The sequence below is a fragment of the Dendrobates tinctorius genome, unplaced genomic scaffold (genome assembly GCF_039654945.1).
Source record: "Dendrobates tinctorius isolate UK_male_01 unplaced genomic scaffold, ASM3965494v1 ptg000147l, whole genome shotgun sequence".
NCBI lineage: Eukaryota > Metazoa > Chordata > Amphibia > Anura > Dendrobatidae > Dendrobates > Dendrobates tinctorius.
In genome coordinates, this window is record NW_027361814.1 from 358,949 (window position 1) to 383,560 (window position 24,612).

The 24,612-nt window shown below is 43.0% G+C and overlaps 1 protein-coding gene across 1 annotated transcript in view; it reads left to right on the forward strand.

Annotated features, from left to right (window-relative positions):
* The window catches only part of DOCK1 (dedicator of cytokinesis 1), a 495,500-nt gene that overhangs the window by 59,131 nt on the left and 411,757 nt on the right, over positions 1–24,612 (forward strand). The window contains exons 2-7 of the mRNA XM_073546335.1: positions 4,454–4,537; positions 11,220–11,260; positions 11,889–11,944; positions 15,765–15,861; positions 19,002–19,150; positions 22,540–22,675. Coding sequence (XP_073402436.1) covers positions 4,454–4,537; positions 11,220–11,260; positions 11,889–11,944; positions 15,765–15,861; positions 19,002–19,150; positions 22,540–22,675 — 563 coding nt within the window. The remainder of the gene's footprint in view (positions 1–4,453; positions 4,538–11,219; positions 11,261–11,888; positions 11,945–15,764; positions 15,862–19,001; positions 19,151–22,539; positions 22,676–24,612) is intronic.

The following is a 24,612-nucleotide window of genomic DNA, read 5'->3' on the forward strand; positions in this document are numbered from 1 at the left end:
TGAGCAATTTAAAGGGGTCGTTCCTTTTTAAAGAATAATCACGTTTAGCATTAAGATTGGAATAATCCTCACCAAAGAGAAAACAAAAAATCTAATTCTTTTGTTAGTCTTTTTTTTAAAATGTTTTCTAATCCCCTCTTGCTCCTCCCAGTCCAATGGGAGGCTTGTCTGTCTGGGCTCTTGGTCACCCTCTGCTGAGGGATGCAGCTACTGTCAGGAAAGCTCTTCTTTATCCACACTGTAGGCTTGTGATGTATATGGGAACATTTGCTGATAAATGTGTCAATAAGTAAAAATCTGCCGGCTGTGCGTTTGGCGATTCCATTATTAGACCGTTACTGAGAGATTATCTGATTGGTATTGCAAGACGGTCAACTCCTTTAAAGAGGACATGTCACGTCGTCTGCCCTGCCTCCCTTACTGAAAGCATTATTGGCTGTAAGGAAGCATTAGCGTCTGGTCGGCAGCCAAATATCACTGCCCGGCTCCTGAAATTCATCATCTACAGTGGGGCAAAAAAGTATTTAGTCAGTCAGCAATAGTGCAAGTTCCACCACTTAAAAAGATGAGAGGCGTCTGTAATTTACATCATAGGTAGACCTCAACTATGGGAGACAAACTGAGAAAAAAAAAATCCAGAAAATCACATTGTCTGTTTTTTTTTTCATTTTATTTGCATATTATGGTGGAAAATAAGTATTTGGTCAGAAACAAGCAATCAAGATTTCTGGCTCTCACAGACCAGTAACTTCTTCTTTAAGAGTCTCCTCTTTCCTCCACTCATTACCTGTAGTAATGGCACCTGTTTAAACTTGTTATCAGTATAAAAAGACACCTGTGCACACCCTCAAACAGTCTGACTCCAAACTCCACTATGGTGAAGACCAAAGAGCTGTCAAAGGACACCAGAAACAAAATTGTAGCCCTGCACCAGGCTGGGAAGACTGAATCTGCAATAGCCAACCAGCTTGGAGTGAAGAAATCAACTGTGGGAGCAATAATTAGAAAATGGAAGACATACAAGACCACTGATAATCTCCCTCGATCTGGTGCTCCACGCAAAATCCCACCCCGTGGGGTCAGAATGATCACAAGAACGGTGAGCAAAAATCCCAGAACCACGCGGGGGGACCTAGTGAATGAACTGCAGAGAGCTGGGACCAATGTAACAAGGCCTACCATAAGTAACACACTACGCCACCATGGACTCAGATCCTGCAGTGCCAGAAGTGTCCCACTGCTTAAGCCTGTACATGTCCGGGCCCGTCTGAAGTTTGCTAGAGAGCATTTGGATGATCCAGAGGAGTTTTGGGAGAATGTCCTATGGTCTGATGAAACCAAACTGGAACTGTTTGGTAGAAACACAACTTGTCGTGTTTGGAGGAAAAAGAATACGGAGTTGCATCCATCAAACACCATACCTACTGTAAAGCATGGTGGTGGAAACATCATGCTTTGGGGCTGTTTCTCTGCAAAGGGGCCAGGACGACTAATCCGGGTACATGAAAGAATGAATGGGGCCATGTATCGTGAGATTTTGAGTGCAAACCTCCTTCCATCAGCAAGGGCATTGAAGATGAAACGTGGCTGGGTCTTTCAACATGACAATGATCCAAAGCACACCGCCAGGGCAACGAAGGAGTGGCTTCGTAAGAAGCATTTCAAGGTCCTGGAGTGGCCTAGCCAGTCTCCAGATCTCAACCCTATAGAAAACCTTTGGATGGAGTTGAAAGTCCGTGTTGCCAAGCGAAAAGCCAAAAACATCACTGCTCTAGAGGAGATCTGCATGGAGGAATGGGCCAACATACCAATAACAGTGTGTGGCAACCTTGTGAAGACTTACAGAAAACGTTTGACCTCTGTCATTGCCAACAAAGGATATATCACAAAGTATTGAGATGAAATTTTGTTTCTGACCAAATACTTATTTTCCACCATAATATGCAAATAAAATGAAAAAAAAACCAGACAATGTGATTTTCTGGATTTTTTTTCTCAGTTTGTCTCCCATAGTTGAGATCTACCTATGATGTAAATTACAGATGCCTCTCATCTTTTTAAGTGGTGGAACTTGCACTATTGCTGACTGACTAAATACTTTTTTGCCCCACTGTATTCCTCCTTACAACCTAACTACTCCCATCATTTGGAACGCGGTGTACACTTCTTATACAAAATAGGTGCAGAAATGATTCCTTCTACCCGTCAGAGAATGCTCTGTTTCTACTTTGGCTTTATTTTTTTTGGGGGGTCTATTATTTTATTTTATTTTTTAGATTTTATATATTGCAGTCTGCCATGGTGTTCCTGCCGGCAGGCAAAATTACCGAAGAATCTGACGCTTTTCATCAGTGACATTAGAGCCTTAAAGAGTAACCGTCAATTGTATTTTTTATTTAATAAAACATTATGAAAAATGAAAAACACTGTGAGGGTATGTGCAGAATGCTGCGGATTCTGCTGCGGATTTGCTGGTAATCCGCAGGTAACATGACCTGCGTTTTACCTGCGGCTTTGCCTGCGTTTTTCCCCTGCGTTTTGACACCTGTAAAATCTACGGATTCCACTGCGTTTTGACACCTGTTCCATTACAGGTTCCGCAGCGGTTTTGGCCGCTGCGGACCCGCAGCAGTTTCTGCTGCGGTGTACAGTAGCATGATTCCCTATGGGAATCAAAAACCGCAGTGCAGACGGTGCGGTATTTTCCGCGCGGATTAACTGCGGTTTTCAATCCGCAGAAAGAATTGACATGTCGATTCTTTCTGCGGATTCTCCTGCGGTTTGCCATCTCCTCCATTGAGGAGATGAAAAACCGTAGGGCCAAACTGCAGAGCAATCCGCAGGTAAAACCGCAGGTATTTTGACCTGCGGTTTCACCTGCGGATTTTACAAGATCCGCGCGGATGAATCCGCACATAATCCGCAGCGTGTGCACACAGCCTAAAAGTACGCTTACTCTTTAAGGATGTGTTCATTTAAAGATAGTCAAGTAACTGCTTAGTTTTGCCAAAAATGCAAAAAGTAGGCTATAATGTATATGCATAGGATTTAAAGGGGCTCTCCAGACAATAAAATTTACAGCCAGTAATAAGGCTTGTGTGATTGGTGGGGGATTGTCCTACTCCAGTCAAGCTGTACTGCCACACTAAGGGCATACTTAATGTATGGTCCCTTTTTTTTTGCTGTATTTGAATATTGCCTAATGATCTCTTCACGCATAAATTGAAAGTTGACGAAGCTGACAGATTTCAGCACACCAGTTGACCATCTGATGTGTCTATGGGACCTCTCGGCTCTCCCCATCCAGAAGATTTCAGGGGAGAGAGAGATCTGGCCATAGAAATTTCAAAGCCCGATCCTTTTTGTTTTTAGGGGAGGTGAGCCGCCTTTCTACTCAGTGAAAACACATGTACAAAAAATTGAGTCGTGTATGGCGAAGCCTAGAGTTAACTTGTGTTTGGCCGACTTTAGGTTGGAATTACACACGCTGTTTTTCTGTGATTAATTTGCATATTTTTAGTGTTTTTGTGCTATTTTATGTTTGAAAAAGTACAAATGCATCAACCACACAAAAAAGAAATCTCTAAAGATACACTTTATCTTCCAAGCCTAATAGTTGTGTAATATTTAGGGGTTAAATGATTAAATTGCATTAGTAACTCTCTGGAAGTAAATACTTTTAAAGGGGACCTGTCATGACAATGCATTTTAATCTACATATTATAGAGCAGGAGGCGCTGAGCAGACTGATGTATAGCTTTAAGGATTCTGTATAACCCGTGTTTTAGCCATTTAATCCTCCGCTCTTTCTGGGATTTTGGGTCCAGTGGGCGGTCCGATCAGTGACTGGCAGCTTTCTTTCTGTAAGTGTGCATATAGAGAGAGCTGTCAGTGACTGATGGGACCGCCCACTGGACCCAAAATCTCAGAGCAGAGGATTAAATGGCTAAAACACGGGTCATACTGAACTCACAAAACTATATATCCATCTGCTTGGCTCCCCCTACTCTAGAACACCATGACTGCATTTTGATGCATCAAACCACTAAAATCAATCAGTGCATCACATTATTTATTTTACTCACTTATATAGCACCATTAATTCCACAGCGTTTTACAGACATTATCGGCACTGTCCCCGATGGGGCTCACAATCTAAATTCCCTATCAGCATGTCTCTGGAATGTGGGAGGAAACCAAAGAACCCAGAGGAAACCCACGCAAACATGGGGAGAACATACAAACTCCTTGCATATGTTGTCCTTGGTGGGATTTGAACCCAGGACTCCAGCGCTGCAAGGCTGCAGTGCTAACCACTCAGACATTAACATCCGTAATGGACGCATCGCTTGGCTTTAGCACCTTCTATGAGCGAAATGTACCCTTTTTTCTACAGATCACCTGCTTATGTGATGTGACACAAATGTATATTTTCTTTTTATCTGTTTTTTAGTGCTTTACAACTTTAATGCCCGAGGAGCGGATGAGTTGACTCTACAGATCGGGGACACCGTGCATTTACTAGAAACCCATGAAGGTGAGAGATCATCATCGTTCACATACATATTTCATGGCTATTGTTTTGGTTTGTTTTTTGATCCATAAGTTTCACTTGGCTTTGGGATGATGTAGCTAAGGAAACTAAATGGATCCTGGGGTTTTCCAGTTCTATAAAATGATTAACTTATCAATAGAAAAGACCACCAATATCCGATCTGTTTGGATCCGACACTATTCACCAGCTGTTTGTAGGGGACACATCGTTGACACCATTTGCAGGATCTTCATTTTTTTGCAGCGCTAATGTGAACATAATGTTATTTAGAAATATGATATTGAATGACCAAGAACTTTTGAGAGCTCCATTTATTATAATTGGATGTCGAGTAATTAGCATGGAGAGATTCTACTAAAATATATCTTTTAGGTGGTCCGTATGGCATGCGATTGCGCAGTGAAATTGCAGCATGCTGCAAATTTTTTTCTCATGTCGAACACAGCTGAGAAACCTCCCCCTGCAGATCTACACTGCCTCATTGAATAACATTGGTGCTAGTACAATCCCTTTTTTTTTTTTTGGATTGCACTATATATGTCATGTGCAGTGTTACTCCCTGGGCATTTATACAGTTGTACCGGTGGTGATTTATGCACTATATATGTCGACTAGGGAGACTGCTCCAGTACCCACTGACAAAGCTGTACGTGAAACGCGCGTCGAGCTACTGGGCAGTGTGGTTTGATACTTAATAGTATATGGTTAGTATGGATTATTATTAATAGATTATTCTCTATTTTTGCTGAAGTGCTTTTGTGAGGGGGCTATATGCACTAATCTTGTATGGTTGGTTTATTATTACTATCTATTTGACTAAAGCATGTTATACACTTTGGAGCTTGTTCTAATGTTCAAAATATATTTATCCTAATGTATTGTGCTTCAATATAGTTATTGATACTACATGATTTGTCCCATGCCTTCACATTCTGGACTTATGGAATATTAATATGCTTTATTAACTTTGTATCCACACTGGCCTATTTGCTTTTTTTATGTTTTTTTTTTTTTTTTTTGGGGGGGGTATGGGTTTTTGCTTCTGTGTATAGATGATTTTTTTGTAACGACGATTGAGATCAATTTGATGCTCTTTGTTCTATATGATTCATTATTTTACTTGGTGGTAATAGTCTTATTATAATATATATTTGGTACCTCCAAGAATCTGATCTGATTGATAGTAATATGAGTTCATATTTCCAACTTTTGGTTACAATACTTACTCTATATATTCTAGTGTTTGCCACAGCCTCATCTCTGTCAGTATCCTTTTGCTATGTGCTCTTGTTTGGATGCCCTAATAATGGATATGACAAACCTTTAATCTTATTTATGCCCATTGTATTAGTGTTTCACCTCCTGTGACTTTTACGATGCCATCTGACTACCGAAGTTGACTCCATATTCAGATGTGAAATTTAAAGGGGTTGTCACGTCCCCCCAAGCGCCTGTATCAGAGGATGAAAAAAAATAGTATACTGTTTCCAATCCACATTCACTCATCCAGAGTGCTGAACCGTTCCACCTAAAGTCTCCTACCTTCTACTTCTATTGGCTATTTAACCGCTGCAGCCAGTCACTGGAGAAACGCGTCACCGCTGCAGAAGTCACATGTACATGTGACCTGAACCATTGAGGCCATTGGTGTTATTTTGTGGCATTGGAATTTGGGCCATTCTGTCTTTTTTTGTTTAGAATTTTGCCTTATTTCTCGTAAATTAATGGAACCGCACTTTTGTGAGGCCGATCTTCGGGGAATACAGTTCCTGTGGATGCTAAACTGCTAGAACATTGCATTGATTACACTTCAGTGTCATTTATTTTTGGTTTATTCTAGGATTTCCCATTCACATACAGTCTAGTAAATCTAAATCTCAAATTATTCTGTTCTCCTATGTTTTTTTTTTTTTTATTTTTTTTTATTATGCTGGGCTGAATCAAAAAAGCCCAGGAATCCAGCATTCAGAAAAACTGGGTTAATATGAGCCTGTGACCTGGAAGGGAGTGAAAAATCCTGCTGTTCTCATGCCGAGGTTTTTTTTTCTGCCTTAGGCCTCTTTCACACTTCAGTTTTTTGCATCAGTGAAAATCCGCCAAAAGGACGGATGCTGGATCCGTTTTCGAACTGATGACAACGGATGCCACCCATCCATTTTTTTGACGGATCCGCAAAATGAAGAAAGAGAGAGAGAGAGAGAATGAATTTTTTTTTTTGTCCGGCACCCAAGCTCCGTTTTGAAATCTTTGAGGATGGTGACGGACAGCAGCTTTTGGTGGATCGTCAAAAAAAACGGATGCAACGGACAGCAATCCGTCACAATCCGCCATTACTGGAGGTCAATGGGGAAAAAAACGGATCCTCAAAAGAAAATTGAGGATCCGTTTTTTTTTCAAAACCTGGCGGATTGTAACTGATTGCAAAAAACTGAAGTGTGAAAGAGGCCCTTAGGCTATGTGCACACGCAGTGGTTTTTGCTGCAATTCCACTGCGGTTTTGGCCCTGCGGAACCGCAGCAGTTCCGCAGACATGGTACAGTTCTATGTAACCTTATGGGTTTTCAAAACCACAGTGCTCACGCTGCGGTTTTTTCCGCGCGGTTTTGCTGCATTTTTTTTTACCGCAGCATGTCAATTGTTTCTGCGGATTCCGCTGCGGTTTCACACCTTTAACATAGTAGAGGTGTGAAACCGCAGGGCAAAACCGCAGGAAAACCGCAGGTCACGTTGCCTGCGGTTTTACCTGCGGTTCTGCGGGAAAAAACCCGCAGGTGATTCCGCAGTGTGTGCACATGGCCTTACTGTACAATACTGAGAAAATTCTGTTAATGTGGGATTAATCAAGGGTGTCTTTTATAGACGTGGCCACGTTCCGTCCGTGAGCACGAGCGCTGCTCCTTGGGTTTAACATAGATTGTGTAGAAAGTGGAGGCTTTCCAGTAACGTTCGGGACATCACTGGTGATGTGACAGCTGACATTGTAGATCTGAAGATTATTCTGTTTATTTCTGGCTAGTATTTAATGCCTGGAGCCATTTACTTGTGTATGTTTGTGTATATAAAATATCTGATAATTGGATAGCTCGCCACCGACTCCGTGGCAGCCTATTAGCAAGTCATAGATAGCTCTACAGGAGCTTTGTGTCTGCAGAACCATGTAATAGTCTGTTTTCCCATAAAAATGACGATGATTTGGACAGAGCCTAAAGATGGTGACCAAACCTATTAGTCAAACCTTGATCAAAACCCAAAGATTTGTTCATCAGAGAAATCATCATTTTACCTGGATGTTCATCCTTCGTCCGGTGTCATTGCACAGGTATGGTCAGTTTGGAGGCCTGTACAGGCCAATATGGAATAAAATGTGTGTGGTCGCTCAGCACATGATTACCGTATGTGCACATACCTTTTTTTTTTTTTTTTAAAGCGATTTTTCAGTTTTTTTTTTTTATTTTTTTTAGAGGTCCTACTCCAATAAACTTCTTAACCCCCGGAGCCTTTTTCGGTTTTGTGTTTTCGTTTTTCACTCCCCTTCTTTCCAGAGCCATAACTTTTTTTTTTTTTATTTTTCCATCAGTATGGCCATGTGAGGGCTTGTTTTTTGCAGGACGAGTTGTACCTTTGAACAGTTCCTTTGGTTTTACCATGTTTTGTAACAGAAAGCAGGAAAAAAATTCCAAGTATGGTGAAATTGCAAAAAACATGCAGTCTTACACTGGTTTTTTTCTTTGGCTTTTTTGATAGGTTCACTAAATGTTAAGACTGACCTGCCATTATGATTCTCCAGGTCATTACGAGTTCATAGACACCAAACATGTCTAGGTTCTCTTTTGTCTAAATGGTGAAAAAAACATTCTAAAAGTGTGGTAAAAAAAAAATAAAATTGCGCAATTTCCGAGACCCATAGCGTCTCCATTTTTCGTGATCTCGGGTTGGGTGAGGGCTTTTTTTTTGCATGCTGAGATGCCAATTTTAATGATACCATTATTGTGCAGATACGATTGTTTGATCGCCCGTTATTGCATTTTAATGCAATGTCGCGGCGACCAAAAAAACGAAATTCTGGTGTTTTAATTTTTTTTTTTTTTCTCGTTACGCCGTTTAGCAATCGAGTTAATCATTTTTTTAAATTGATCGGGTGATTCTGAACTTGGCCATACCTAATGTGTATGTTTGATTTTATTTTTATTGTTTAATTTTGAATGGGGCGAAAGAGGGGTGATTTAAACTTTTATGGTTTTTTTTTAATTTTTTCATATTTTTAAAGCTATTTTTTTTTTTAAATTTTGGCATGCTTCAATAGTCTCCATGGGAGGCTAGAAGCTGCCACAACTCAATCGCCTCTGCTACATAAAGATGATTCTCAGATCGCCTCTATGTAGCAGAATGACCACAGGGTGGCGCTCACAGCAATCCGGCATCAACAACCATAGAGGTCTCAAGGAGACCTCTGGTGGTTATGCCGACACACTGATGACCCACGATCACGTGACGGGGGTCAGCGATGTGCGTATTTCCGGCCCGGTGGCCGGAAGCGCTTGTTAAATGCCGCTGTCGGCGTTTGACAGCGGCATTTAACTAGGTAATAGGAGCAGGTGGATCGTGATTCCTCTTGCTCAAGACAGCTGACATGTCGCGGCTTTAATGCGGGCTTACCGCCGGAGCCAACATCAAAGCGGGGGATACTGGCAGCTGACATACTATTACGTCAGCTAGCAGTAAGGGGTTAAAAAGAAAACAAAAAAAACCCTAGTCTGTTTTAAAGACTACTCTTATTCATTTATAATTTAGAAACCTCCTCAAAAAAATTCCACGTGTACATATGTCACTTTCCTCACTCTACAGGGTGAGCCCTCTATATGGATACACCTAAATAAAATGGGAATGGTTGATGATAAGGTGGATTGGTCGTCGTGGGCCAGTTGAATGGCCACCAAGGTCTCCTGATCTGACCCCCTTAGACTTTTATCTTTGGGGTCATCTGAAGGCAATTGTCTATGCTGTGAAGATACGAGATGTGCAGCATCTGAAACAACGGATGCTGGAAGCCTGTGCTAGCATTTCTTCTGCGGTGTGGCTATCAGTGTGCCAAGAGTGGGAGAAGAGGGTTGCATTGACAATCCAACACAATGGGCAGCACTTTGAACACATTTTATAAGTGGTGATAAACTTGTAAATAACTCATGAATGGATAAAGTTACGTTAAAACCAAGCACACCATTGTTTTTCTTGTGAAATTCTCAATGAGTTTGATGTGTCACATGACCCTCTTCCCTTTGGAAAAAATAAAGTTGCATCCAAAATGGCCGACTTCAAAATGGCCGCCATGGTCACCACCCATCTTGAGAAGTTTCCCCCCTTCCTATATACTAATGTGTCACAAATGGGAAGTTGATATCACCAACCATTCCCATTTTATTTAGGTGGATCCATATAAATGGCCCACCCTGTACTTGGGAAATTGACTTGCCTACGCACCCGGCTCAACCTTTGTGTATTAGATCAGTAGTGGTCTGACAATGGCATCCTCACCAATCAACTGATTCACTTAGGCCTGTTTCACACATCCGTTTTTCTGCTCAGCCGAAATCCGCCAAAATGTCGGAAAACTGATCCGTAGGCGGATTGAAAAAGAACGGGTGGCACCGGACCGTTGTTTTGACGGATCCGTGTAAGGTAGAATTTTAAAGGAACCGTGTCTGGAATAAGGAGAGAGAGAGTGAGTCATGTCAGTGGACGCCAAAATTTTGGCGGATCTGTAAAAAAACGGATGACTATCCGTCAAGATCCGACGATAATGCAAGTCAATGGGAAAAAAAGGATCCGCCAAGAAAAACGGCGGATCCATTTTTTTTTGCAAAACGGCGGATTTTGACTGATGGAGACAAACGGATGTGTGAAAGAGGCCTTAAATGGGAGCTAAAGCGCAGTATTTGGTAGCACCACTATCAATATGGCGGCTATTAGAGCAGTTTCCAGCTCAACAGTGGGGGTGCTGGGTGTCCGATTCCCTACTTAAAAATGTATTGTACAGTCAGTACAGAGGAAAAATGATCTAGGACTGAAGCAATTTTGACCGTATATTTATAGTCCATGGGCTATGAATAAGGACCTTATGGTCAGAGACACATCCGTTTAAGAAACCTTACTGATCGTACAATAATTGTAATGTTCTGTCTAGGAAGAAATAAAGATCAAGTTCTTTTTGGGAACGCTGTTCTGGTGTTTTTGGGAAGAGATACTTCTGTCAGGAGAGGGAAAGTGGTCGTGCACTGACCATGGGGAGCTGTTGGACTTTTCCGCTTACATCTCGTATTCAGAAACATTTATTTATTTTTTTTAATGTCTGCAGCTCTTTGGGCGATCTATGCGTCTCCATGGTGACAGACTACAAACAACCCTTGTGTAGTCTGAGACTTTTGGTAGTTTACAATTCAGAATGTTTGCAAGCGAGTACGACGGTCGGATCAGACTACAAACAGGTTCTTTGTATTCTGTAGCCATGGAGACACACACTCCTGCGTAGGAGCTGCAGACACGTGAACGTTAGAGATTAAGGGTAACTAATTGCAAAGTTGCTTTGTTTTTTGTATTGAAAGTATGGAAAAATAGGTTGGAACTTGGATATTCCTCTGAACCTCATTTTACGGTTTCTTTTCTGCAGGATGGTTCAGGGGTTACATTTTGAGGAAGAAATCTAAAAAGGTAAGACGCCTCTTTACATACAGATGTTAGATCTCCTTGTTGTTGGGATGATTACCCCGGGCCTAATAATGCCAATTCTCCTTCCTTCTTCTGAGATTGAAGGCGTCATCAGATAAATCCATGCAGACTCCTCTGTTCATTACAATCAGGGCGGCCGCCTCTCTGTTATCAGGGCCGTATTTTATTCTTATAGGTTTTGATTTCGGCTTTGTAATGTTCTCGTCAGATGATGTGCTTAATGCCTTCAATATTCCTCTTATAAACCAGGGCAGGGGCACCTGAACTTTTTTTTTTTTTTTTTTTAGAGCTGACTATGATTACTAGTAAGTTCAGACCGCTCTGCTCCATCCATTTACTGCCGCACTTACAGTAATGCTAAAATACCTGGAAAAGATTTCATTCAGATCCGAGGCGCTTCCTGACGATCAAACTTTTTATGTCGGGCGGCAGATTTTAACCCTTTAAGGAGTTCCCAACGTTTTTAGTCGCTAATATTTTGTTTTTAAAAAAAAAAATGTAAAAATTAATCTATGATTAGCTTGCCCGAGGGCTTCGTGGGGTTGTATGCGATGATCTGATCTAGTGAATAGACACTTTTTAATTACGGTTTTGTTTGTTTTCTCACCAGGGTATATTTCCCGCGAGCTATGTTCATCTCAAGGATGCCACAGTCGAAGGAAAAGGGTAATTTAACTTCAGATTTTTAGGAATAACCCAATATTAATATTAGATTGAGCCTTTGTTGGAGATGATTTTTTGAATTGTATGTGTATCTTTGGGTAAGGAGGGGTGCGGGGGGGGGGCAGATATTATGGTCTTTTTCTCTGTTGTCCCATTGAAAAACATTATTGTCACCATGTCAAGGCCTGGAATGGATGATAGAGCTGTAGGTTAGATGGACTATGGGTTTAATGCCCTCTTTAAGGGGTATTCCTATATGAAACGCCCTCACTGTAAATGGATCTCAGGGACAACCAGCAAATCGATTCTCATGACCTGGTCCAGTGACCACATCAGTAATCTTCAGCTGTCAGAGAACCGCCTCCTACCTCACAGCTTTCCGCAGCTCTTCTTTTGACTTGCCGGCCTGTCGCAACAGCACTTGTCCATCACACCGCAATTATGACAACATGGCAGGCAGTCTAATAAAAGGAGCCACGGAAAACCCAGAGGTGGATCTCGGGGTTCCTGTATGGTCAACACTGGACCATCTCTTACCCCCACTAATCCTGAGAATGAAGGGGCTGCTGCGCTACTTCCGATAAGGTGCTATTTGACAGTCCAAGAATCTGTGAAAGAGCGTTTGTAAGAACCCCTGCAATCGCATACATGTACGTGAATAAATGGAATCTGTCATCAAATTTTTGCTATTTTATCTGAGAGCAGCCAAATGTAGGGGCAGAGAGCCTGATTCCATGAGTGTCGCTTTCTGTAGTTTTAATAAGTGTTTTATCAGAAGATGATTATCACTCCAGGACTAAGTGTCTGGTACCTCCTAGTCCTCCTGCTCTGTGTAACCGCGCCCCCTTCACTGATTGGCAGCTTCCTGTGTACACTGTGAGCAGGCTACCAATCAATGGTGTGGGCAGGGTTATACACCGCTCAGCATTCCCCAGCACTGCTATATCTACTGCTCCCTGCAATCCAGTAAGAGACACATCACTGGAATCAGGTTCTTTGCCCCTGCATTATGATGGCTTTCGATTACATAGCAAACAACCTAATGACAGATTCCCTTTAAGAGGTTAGCATTGTATGCAATTTGTATTCTAAAATCTGGTGACATCTCTGCTATAAATGCCTTTTTTTTTCCTGCGTGCTGTACCGTATAATTACACAGTAGCCTTCAGCCTGCAGAGGTCGCGCGGCCGACAGCCCCTGTTAGGAGTTCTGCTCGGTATCTGCTCTGTTGTCGTCTTTGTCTTCCCCTCTAGATTAGATACATTCGGCGTCGGTATTCTAATCATCTGATTACAGCGTAATGACATCCCTCTGATTACAAAATTGATTTCTAGAGCCGACAAAAATAGCAGAAAGTGAGTTTATTTTTATGGGATGACTTAAGCTGTTGCAAATACAACGGCTCGAGGACACGTTTCGAGTTTCCGATTAAACTTTGATCTCGCCGTTAAATAATAATTAATCGTTTTGCGTCGGGACGACTTTCAGATCCTCAGAAATCGAGAATAGATGATGGGATTAGGTTACCGGCTTTGTTGGCGGATATGTAAATACAAGAAAAATGCAGAGGAAAGCGACCAAGGCAGAACGAACGCCGTCCGTCACCAGGTGTAATTAGCTTTACCGCTGCCAGAGGTTCGCCAGTAATTACTGCAATCTCCTTTCCCTTTTTGAAGGTGTAATTGTACTTCAGGAGAGGGTTTGATAGAAATATTGGCAAAATACAGGGCTGTGAAAAAAGTACCGTAGTCGTCGTCTTCCATATGTCTCCCATTTCTGCAGATTTGTCACAATGAGCGTTAAACAAAAAATAATTACGCCATAATAGAAAACATCTGGAAGAGGGAAAAGCAAAGTACGTAATGGGTATTCCCACCGTGGAAGGTTACGGCACATCGCTGGGATGTAGCGTTGTGTTGGGGGTCTGAACGACGGGCCGTTATTTCCCTGGTGCCCTTCTAGCATAAAGGGTGTTTGCAATATATACAACTTCTTTAAAGAGGAGCCGTCACTTGCCATAAATGTTTAAAGCCCGATGTAAACGCCTCTGTTTTCCTGAAACCAGCGTTCTTTTTCATTTGTTCCCGCACCTTTCCGTTCCTGAGATATCGTCTCCCTCATTTCTGTATGTAAATCTAGTCGTCTTTTCCAAGTGGGTGTGGTCCTGGACTCTTCATACTCGTTTGGTTAATGAGAATAGATTTTCATAATCACAGGAACAAAAGAAACACTGGAGTACGACATCATTTACACCAGCCCCCCCCCCCCCCCAAAAAAAAAAAAAATCATACTGTATTTAAAGGGAATTTTTTTACCAGGATTTTGTTATCTAATCCGAGAGCAGAATAATGCAGAGCTAGAGACCTTGATTGCAGCGATGTGTCACTTACTGGGCTGCTTAGTGTAGTTTTGATAAAATCACTGTTTTATCCGCTGCAGATCTGGCAGTTCTCTGAATGCTTAGCTCCGTATAACTCCACCTACACCTTTGATTGGCTGCTCTCTGCTTTATATTTATTGGCTGGAGATCATCACCTACTGATAAAACTGTGATTTTATCATTAGTGGATTAGTCAATCCACTGGCAGGTAGTCAAGCATATTCATGAGCTCTGTAAACCCCACCCCCACTACTTAATGGCAGATTTCTGGGTGCTTTTTGTGTATACTAGGCATAAGCAATCAGTGGTGTGGGCGGGGTTATACACAGTTTAGCATTCGGTGAACTGCTAGATCCGCGGCTTGGCAAACGATGATTTTGTAAAAATGGCAGCAAACTGCCCGGTAAGTGATACATTGCTAGAATCAGGGTCTCTGCCCCTATATTATAATTCTTTCAGATAGGGCTAAAATGAGGTGACAGATTCCCTTTAAAGGAAATCTGCCACCAGGTTTTTTGCTACCCTATCAGCTGCCGACACCGCCATCAGGGGCTTATCTAAAGCATTCTGTAATCCTGTAGATAAGCCCCTGATGTAATCTGAAAGATAAGAAAAAAGAGTTAGATTATACTCACTCCGGCATTCGGTCCGGTCCGATGGGTGTCGCCGTCCGGTCCGGCGCCTACCATCTTCATACGATGCCGTCCTCCTCCTTACTTCTCCTGCGCAGGCGTACTGCTCTGCCCTGTTGAGGGCAGAGCAGAGTACTGCAGTGCGCTTGTGACAGACCTCTCTGACCTTTCCCGTCTCTGCGCACTGCAGTACTTTACTTGCCCTCAACAAAGCAGATAAAGTACGCCTGCGCAGGATCCGAGGGAGAAGTAAGGAGGAGGACATCATCGCTAGAAGATGGGAGGCACCGGACCGCGACACCCACGGCACCCGACTCCGCCCCCCCGGTGAGTATAATCTAACTTGTTTTTCTTATCTTTCAGGTTTCATTGGGGGCTTATCTGCAGCATTACAGAATGCTGTAGCTAAGCCCCCGATGGCGATGGCAGCAGCTCATAGGGATAAAATGGGGTGACAGATTCCATTTAAGAGAAATGGCACGTCCTTGTTAAAACAAAGTTACCAGCCCTCTTATGTGAGCATACTTCTACATGATTTTTTTTTTCTGGAGCACCTTTTGTTAGAACTCCCGATTTGTGCCATATGGGTTAGCCCACAATAAACGTATATTCTCTCTCACATGGCGATAGCATATACACCGCTTTACAGTATGGGTGCACCCCTTTAATGAAGGATGTTGGTAAATGTAGGGAATGTTTAGATGTTGTATTCCCACTGCTCATGCACGCTCCCATCTTCCCACCTGTAATCTTATTGACATCAATATTCACATCTCTATTGTTTTCTTTATGCATTTCTTATAACTTGTAGGCAGCATGAAGCAGTCATTCCCTGCGAGATTCCTCTTGTGCAAGAAGTCACTACAACGTTGCGAGAATGGTCCTTCATATGGCGGCAGCTTTACGTGGTCAGTATATTTGATAAATGTTGTGTATGTGTAACAAGGTGGCACGGGGTGGTAGTCCTGACCGAGTCTCTTAAAGCAACAGTCCATAAACACCCTGGCCCCTTGCACATGAAAAAAAGGACAGGTGCGGTCTCAGTCCCACAGCACAATCGGTTACCTTCTTTCCCACGCTCACTGCAGGCACTGAGGGTGAGGATACAGGAGCAAAACACGTCAGGCACAGTTCTGATCCAAGAGGGAAAACTTTACTGCACATATATATAAATAGGCGTTCCTGTTCTGTCCCTGTATCTACTTTAGGCCAGTCAGCAACAATGACTCGCCTTCAAACTGGAGCGCCACACAATCTCTCTGAAGACGGACCTGCAGTCCCAGGCTTCGTCCACTCTGCCCTGCAGATGATAGCAGCAGTCTGCGGCAACCTTTATTCCCCAGCTGGGGTCCCTTCTGTCCCAGACAGGGACACATGTCCTGCCTCGGCAATCCTGCCCGGGCTCTCTCCAGAGGCAGGAACTTCCTGCTCCTTACCCACTTGCTGGATCAGCCCCTTTTATTAACTCTATCCCTACCCTAACAATGCAACAGAGCGCATACTCAATACAGGTCATCCATTAAGGGAACATAGTAAGACAATACAAACACAGCACATAGATTAGATGCAGACAGATAACAATAAACATTACAGGCAAACCACCCGGGTACCACACGAGGCCGAGAGAGAGAGGGGGGCAAATGAGGGTCCCCGTCACCTCCTTACATATGCAAAAAATTGCCTCCGCCTCCTGTGATCCCAACGATCATTGGGTCACCGGTCACAAGATGGTGCTGCCTACTCACAAAAGTGTCTCTGCAGCCCTGTCAATAAAAGTTGTCACTTTTCACTCTTACAGTGTAACTGGGACTGTGAAGGGGGAATTGGATAATAAGAACAAAATTAAGTAGCCAAAAGGTATTTCCTTAGGACCAATAATCGATTGGTGTCTGACTTCTGGCACCCCCGCCGGTCTGATTGAAGGGTAGGTGGCACCGGCTGCAGTGCCGCTGCATATTTACTGTTGCAGGGCACAACTCTGTTCGTTGCCTTGTTGTTGCACTTTGCATTTTATTTCTGTTGTTCAGTCCCATTCAAGTTAAAGGGTTGTTCCCAAAATAAGTTTATCTCCTATTCACAGGACCCGGTATAACTTGTTAATTGCTGAGGGCAGACCACCAGCAATCCTGAGAATAGGGCTGTTGAACACTGAAAATGAGATTCTCAGAGTTACAGACAGGTTCCCTTTAACAGGTCATTCCCAAAATAGCAATTTATCCCCTATTCCTTAGTACCTGCATATATAGGCTTAATCTGCAGGTAAATGGCACTGAAATCATGTGTAACCTGGAGCAGAGATTACAGGGATGAAAAGAAGTTTTGTTTTCTCTGTGGTCACTCACTTCCAGTCAAAGGGGCGGTGCAGGGAGCAATTACAGTCACTGCTAACTACACAGTGAACGTGCTATAATCACTCCCCAGCACTTTGATTGACAGTCTACTCTGTTCACATGCTGCAGAGCCAGCTGTCAAAATCATGTGAAAAGAGAATAAACCGTAGCATTACTGTGAAGGTGCTCAAGTAGGTTCCCAAGCCAGTAAGACAGAAGTAAGAAACTTGGCAACGGTGGATTCCGGGTCAGTGTAGGAGAGGCTAAGCACAGCGCCTGCTTTTCAAATCCCTGCTTTTGGTCAGCTTTAACCTATACACCCCTTCCCATATTTACAGGACTAAACTCTTAATTACGGTTGCTGCTACGCCACTTTCACCTACAAGCACATTTAGCCCAGTATCTATACTTATTCATACAGCTGTCGGGCTGATGAAGGTCCAATTGGGACCGAAACGTCCTCGTATTTTGTGACTGCCTAAATAAAAAATCTGGATTTCCTTATCATAAGTTGAGTGCCAAGTTTCTTACTTCTTTCTAAAATCATGTGAAGTGATTACAGCGCATTCACTGTGTAGTTAGTGGTGACTATAATCGCTCTGTGCATCGCCCATATGACTGTAAGCAAGCAGCCGCAGGGAGAATAAAACTTCATTTTCTCCCTGTATCCTCTGCTCCAGGTTACGCAGGATTTCACTGCTACTTACCTGCAGGTTACCACTATGTCTGCAGATAGAGAGCGTTTCTGGATTTCATACGTTCCCTTTAATAGGACTGAGCTACAATACCAGGCACGACTACTACAATGTGTACGGAGCTGTGCCAAATAAAACCATAAAGAGGAAGCAACGCTGCGGGCAGAAGCCCCGTTATTTCTATCAGCTGGTCAGTGCGGGTGCTTAAAATGGCTATTAATAATAAAGTCTAGAAAAACGCTGATTTGTTATTTGCACAAAATATGGGAGTAGTTTTGCTAGAACTGCTAGTTAAAAAAAAAAAAAATAGTAAAAAGGAATGCGCGAAAAAGAGGCTAAAATGACTTTAAACAGATCTGTCACCATATTGCACAATACAAACTGCATACTTTGTTTTAAATGGATATCTCAGACCTGATGAGTTTGGTGTACTTACTTTGAAAATTCATATCAAAATGGCTATATAATCCTCTATGAACCTTTTCTTGCCCGAAATGAGTATTTTTTGAATCCACTTCCGACTAAACTCTTAAAGTGCTAAACTTTAATATTCGGATTATATAGCCATTCTGACATAGATTTTTTTTTTTTTTTAAAAACTACGTACACCAGCCCCTCAGGACTAAGAGAGCTACTTACTAATGTGTGCACCTTATATAGTGAAATCAGGTGAAGGATACCCTGTAATAACCAAAAAAATGGAAGTTGTAGGTGTTTGACCAGTACATGCAGGAACATTAAGAAAAAAAAAAACGGCGCTGGCACAGAATGGACCTGCGGAAAGAGTATCTCCTCTGCATGATTATTTTATTTCCATTTTATTGTTGGCAATTTCCTCATATACATAAAGCAATTATTACTGAGACCCACAATGGTTGTGATCTAAATGTCAATGGTTTAGTGCAAATGAACTTTTATCGCTGAGAATGACCACATTGCCCACTCCAGAGAGTTTCACAGACGGTACTTTATGCTACTTTTATAATAGTTTTTTTTTTTTTCCTATTTTTTTTTTTTTTATAGCAAGATAATCGAGAAATGTTTAATTGCGTCCGGAATATGATCTGCGACCTGGTGGAGTGGAGATCACAGATCCTCTCGGGAACTCTACCGCAAGATGAACTGAAAGAACTGAAAAAGAAAATCACTGCCAGGATTGATTATGGAAACAGGTTTGTAGATATTAATGAGCCGCATTTTATCGGGTGGCTCGTATGTGTTAACGTGACCTTCCTGCTTGGATTGCTTCATTTTTACCATTTAATACCACTGTTTTAACCTTTTTTTTTACCTAAGATTTTTTTTTTTTTTTTTACTCTTTGATAGAAATTGATAACTGAATCACTGTGTCCTATAAACTAGGTAACAAAGCCACTCATTCATGTATCATTTTTACTGTGAAGTTGTAAAATACCAAGTTTTCTTGAGCCTCCATTTCTAAAAAGCAAACAAAAAAAGCAATCCCTCTTTATTGCCCTGTTCAGGTTGGAGAACAGGAAATTGTGGGAGAATCGAGAATTTAAATTGACTTGTAGATTAATCGATCTAACAATGGATCTAACGATCTGATCTATCTTGTACATCCATTAATCAAAACTGTTGGGAGCGAGGTAGCAGTTGCACAAGGAGCCTGCTGATCCTTGGGGCATGAATGCCCCTTTGCTTCATAAGACGACACCCATGATCTAAGTCAAATATTAGGTTTGGGATCCATTTGCTTTGGGACCCATGTATTGCATTTAATTGAAATCAAGTTTTGTAGGATGAATTTGGCTATGCAACGAAAGATGCAAATGCTCCATGTGTGGGTGAATCAGGGCTCAGACTTTCTCTATACATGGTTGGGAGAAGGAAGACTTGAGCTTTCTTTCGTTTCGGCAGAGGGGAATCCAGGGTTGCAGACTTTTTTTTATTTGTGGGAGGAGGAAGCAGGACTCGCAGGCTTTCTCAGAGCGAGAAGCAGGACTCGCAGGCTTTCTCAGAGCGAGAAGCGGGACTCGCAGGCTTTCTCAGAGCGAGAAGCGGGACTCGCAGGCTTTCTCAGAGCGAGAAGCGGGACTCGCAGGCTTTCTCAGAGCGAGAAGCGGGACTCGCAGGCTTTCTCAGAGCGAGAAGCGGGACTCGCAGGCTTTCTCAGAGCGAGAAGCGGGACTCGCAGGCTTTCTCAGAGCGAGAAGCGGGACTCGCAGGCTTTCTCAGAGCGAGAAGCGGGACTCGCAGGCTTTCTCAGAGCGAGAAGCGGGACTCGCAGGCTTTCTCAGAGCGAGAAGCGGGACTCGCAGGCTTTCTCAGAGCGAGAAGCGGGACTCGCAGGCTTTCTCAGAGCGAGAAGCGGGACTCGCAGGCTTTCTCAGAGCGAGAAGCGGGACTCGCAGGCTTTCTCAGAGCGAGAAGCGGGACTCGCAGGCTTTCTCAGAGCGAGAAGCGGGACTCGCAGGCTTTCTCAGAGCGAGAAGCGGGACTCGCAGGCTTTCTCAGAGCGAGAAGCGGGACTCGCAGGCTTTCTCAGAGCGAGAAGCGGGACTCGCAGGCTTTCTCAGAGCGAGAAGCGGGACTCGCAGGCTTTCTCAGAGCGAGAAGCGGGACTCGCAGGCTTTCTCAGAGCGAGAAGCGGGACTCGCAGGCTTTCTCTGGGCGAGAAGCGGGACTCGCAGGCTTTCTCTGGGCGAGAAGCGGGACTCGCAGGCTTTCTCTGGGCGAGAAGCGGGACTCGCAGGCTTTCTCTGGGCGAGAAGCGGGACTCGCAGGCTTTCTCTGGGCGAGAAGCGGGACTCGCAGGCTTTCTCTGGGCGAGAAGCTGGACTCGCAGGCTTTCTCTGGGCGAGAAGCGGGACTCGCAGGCTTTCTCTGGGCGAGAAGCGGGGCTCGCAGGCTCACAGTTAGTAGAAGTTGCAGACCTTAGATTAGACCACTCCAGCTTTGTGGGAAAATAAATCAAAAAACTTTGAAGTGGTGCTTTAAGAACTGGCAAACCATCTGAAAACCTTCAGTTTGGACCTATAACAGGCCAAACTGGAATAAGCTCTGAGTAGATAGAATAATTTCCCAATGTCATAATGTTTTCTAATGTAAGAGGTAGTTTATTAATATCGTTGCTTATACTTGTTTGCATGTGTCTTTGTATTGTGGTACTTTTACTGTAAACTTGTTAGCTAGAGTTTCTCTTCCGAACCTAATGTAGCTGAGTGATTTACTTATCTGTGGATACAGTGATTGCCATTGCTGCTCATGAATATTTCGTCATTTATTATAGCCAGACGTTACCTTTCTGTTGGTGGCTGATGTTTAGGTATGCGTTTTGCCTTTTAGACTTTAACAGTCAGACTGCTTTATGAAAATATAATTTAGTCCGTGCTTCGGTGTGATATGGCAGTTTTGCATTTCTCATGACTGAGTTTTGCTTTGCATGGAAACAGTTTTGAGACAGATTCTTGATTCTATTCATAATAAAGAATTTAAAGCCTAACCTTTTTCTCAATTAATGAATTCCTTGTTTGTTATTGTGTCTTACCATCTGCCAATGTATTTGCTTAAAGTTTGCCTAGCTTCCAGATGCTCCTTGTTCAAACAGGAGCGAGCATCTCGAGAATTTGTTTTGTTCTAAAACTTCTGACAAATGGCAGCAAGGCTTGCCGAGAAACATCTTCTGCTCCCAAGAAGTAATGGATGCGATATCCTCTGAGGCTCCAAAATACAATGTTTATACTGCATCTAGGACATATGTATTCTTCATATAACTAGACATAATCACAATGCCGAGTTTAGGCAGGAAAAGTCTGTTTACAACCCTCTGAGAGAACTACGGAAAAGGCTGATTATTACACACTGTTCAATTTACTGTATCCTGCACTTTTTTAGATAAATTTTTAATATATTTTTTATTTTCTCAATATTTTTCTTGGTCTTTTGTCCTGTCCTTTCCTCTTTGTCCTGTCCTTTCCTCTTTGTCCTGTCCTTTCCTCTTTGTCCTGTCCTTTCCTCTTTGTCCTGTCCTTTCCTCTTTGTCCTGTCCTTTCCTCTTTGTCCTGTCCTTTCCTCTTTGTCCTGTCCTTTCCTCTTTGTCCTGTCCTTTCCTCTTTGTCCTGTGCTTTCCGTCTTGTCCTGTCCTTTCCTTTCCTTTTTATCTTGTCCTGTCCCTTCCTTCCATTCCTCCTCTCGACCTTTCCCTTACTCCGCTTGACCTTTCTGTTCGCACCTCTCGACCTTTCCATTCCCCCACATCTTTTAGTTCCCTCTGCCTTACCCACCTTTTGATTTATCCTTTCTTTCCTTACTGACCCACACACCCTTTGTCTGCTTCTTGCGTTTTTCCCTTTAACCATTTATTCCTCATCCACTTTTGTGTTCCTTCCCTTTACCTCCTCTCACCTATCATCTTTCCTTTTTTTCTTTTGACCTTCCTCACCTTTTATTTTCCCATTCATTTATTTTTCCTTCTTTCTTTCTTTTCCTGTACTTTATCATTACTTTACTATGTGTTGTGTTGGTTATGAGCAGTTGCTTGTTCAGAAGTGTTCAATTCCCTCTTGCATCATTTGGAATTCTTTGCTTCTTTTCCTAGGATTCTTGATTTGGACTTGGTGGTTCGTGATGAGGATGGTAATATCCTAGACCCCGAGCAGACCAGTACAATAAACCTCTTCCAGGCACATGAAATTGCATCAAAACAGGTCGAGGAAAGAATCCAAGAAGAAAAGGTGGGTGTTACCATATTGCAGAACTTTTATGTAGCTTAAAAAAGAAAAGACCTCAAACACGTGCTGTCTACATCGGTTTGAAAAAAAAAACTGTAGCCACGTGTAGGAGTAAACTCTAAGTTTGAGTATATCAATTAATACACAGTATGGAGCGCAATGTAATAGTTAAGAAGGAAATACGATAATAATGATGACATACAGTGGGTTGCAAAGGTATTCAGCCTCCTTGTCTATTTTTGTAATCTGATTTGTGTGTAAAGCATCAGCAATAAATAGTCTAAGTTGAAGTGATTAAAATATAGGCATAAATTATATTTATGGGATTAAATAACTAAAAATTGTCATGTGCACATGTATTCACCCCTAAAAACTCTGGTGCAAGCAATTACCTTCATAAGTGCACATGTGTACAATCTAAGTGTCACATGGTCTGTCTGTATATACACACCTTTTCTGAAAGGCCACAGAGGCTACAACATAATTAAGGAAGAGGCACCACTAACCAAATATCACCATGAAGACCAAGGCGATCTCCAAACAAGTCAGGGACAAAGTTGTTGGGAAGTACAAGTCAGGGTTGGGCTATAATAATAAAAAAAAAAAATCCCAATCTCTAATTTTCCCCCGAAGCACCATCAAATCCATTATCCTCAAAGGGAAAGAACATGGTACAAACCTGCCAAGAGAGGGCCGCCCACCAAGACTCTCAGCTGGGGCATGGAGGGCATTTATCAGAGAGGAAGCGCAGAGACCAAAGGTAACCCTGAAGGAGCTGCAGAGTTCCCAAGCAGAGACTGGAGTATCTGTCTATACCACAATAAGCTGTACATGCCATAGTTGTGGCCTTAAGGGTGTGTGCACACGTTGCGGTTTTTGCTGCGGTTCCGCAGCGGATTAGGTCCTGCGGATCAACAGCAGTTTTCCATGCGGTGTAGTACCATGTAAACCTATGGAAAACCAAAACCGCCGTGCACATGCTGCGGAAATGCAGTTTTCGTTGTGTCTTGTCCGGGGACAAGATAATTCTCTCTATTTCTCTCTCTTTATCTATCTATCTCTGTAGTGGGGGTAGTGGGGATGGGGTGTTGGGGGCAAAATTTGGGGAGTGATTGTCCATTTGGAGGTCTTTAGTTCCTCTCATCTTTTGACATGTGGTGACATATTGGGCGGCGACCTCCACCATTGATTCTTCTTCCCCCAGTAGGATGCAGAGTTTCCTCTCCTCGTCCATGGATGGGAAGTCTGGGGTATGGGTGGTAAGTTTCTGGAAGTGGGAGTCCCTCACTGCTGAGTATTTGTTGCAGTGCAGCAGGAAGTGCACCTCATCTTCCAGAGCCCCCTGCTGGCAGTGCTGGCACAGTCTGTTCTCTCGTGGCTTGTATGTCTGTCGGTGCCGCCCTGTTTCCACCTCTAGGTTGTGGGCGCTTAATCTGTATATACTCAGGGTCTGCCTGTCTTTGGGGTGGCGTAGCCTTTCCAGGTATGGAGCCAGTGTGTAGTCCCTCCGCAGTGACCGGTAGATGGTGAGTTTCTGGGAGTTCTCCAATTCACTCTTCCAACCCTCTATGTATTGCATCTTGCAGCTCTCTGAGATCTCTTTTATTTGGGCTTTAGTTAGGGTGTGTTGCTGACTTTGGTTGAGCTGGCTGCCGAGGTTCCTGGCTTGCTCTTGGCTCTGGCTCAGCAGGGCTTTATGATGGTAGGAGCTGGGGTTGCTGTTCTGTATATGCGCCTGGTGTGATAGCGCCCTCTTGTGTATAGTGAGCCATAAGGGGAATCGGCCCAGCTCTGCCCAACAGGCTATGTTTGAGGTGCTGCGATGTACCTGGAGGAGATATTTGCAGAACTCCAGATGGATGACTTCGGTTGGGCTGGAATCCCACTTTTTCTGGTCTGGATAGGTTGCTGGACCCCATACCTCGCTGCCATATAGCAGT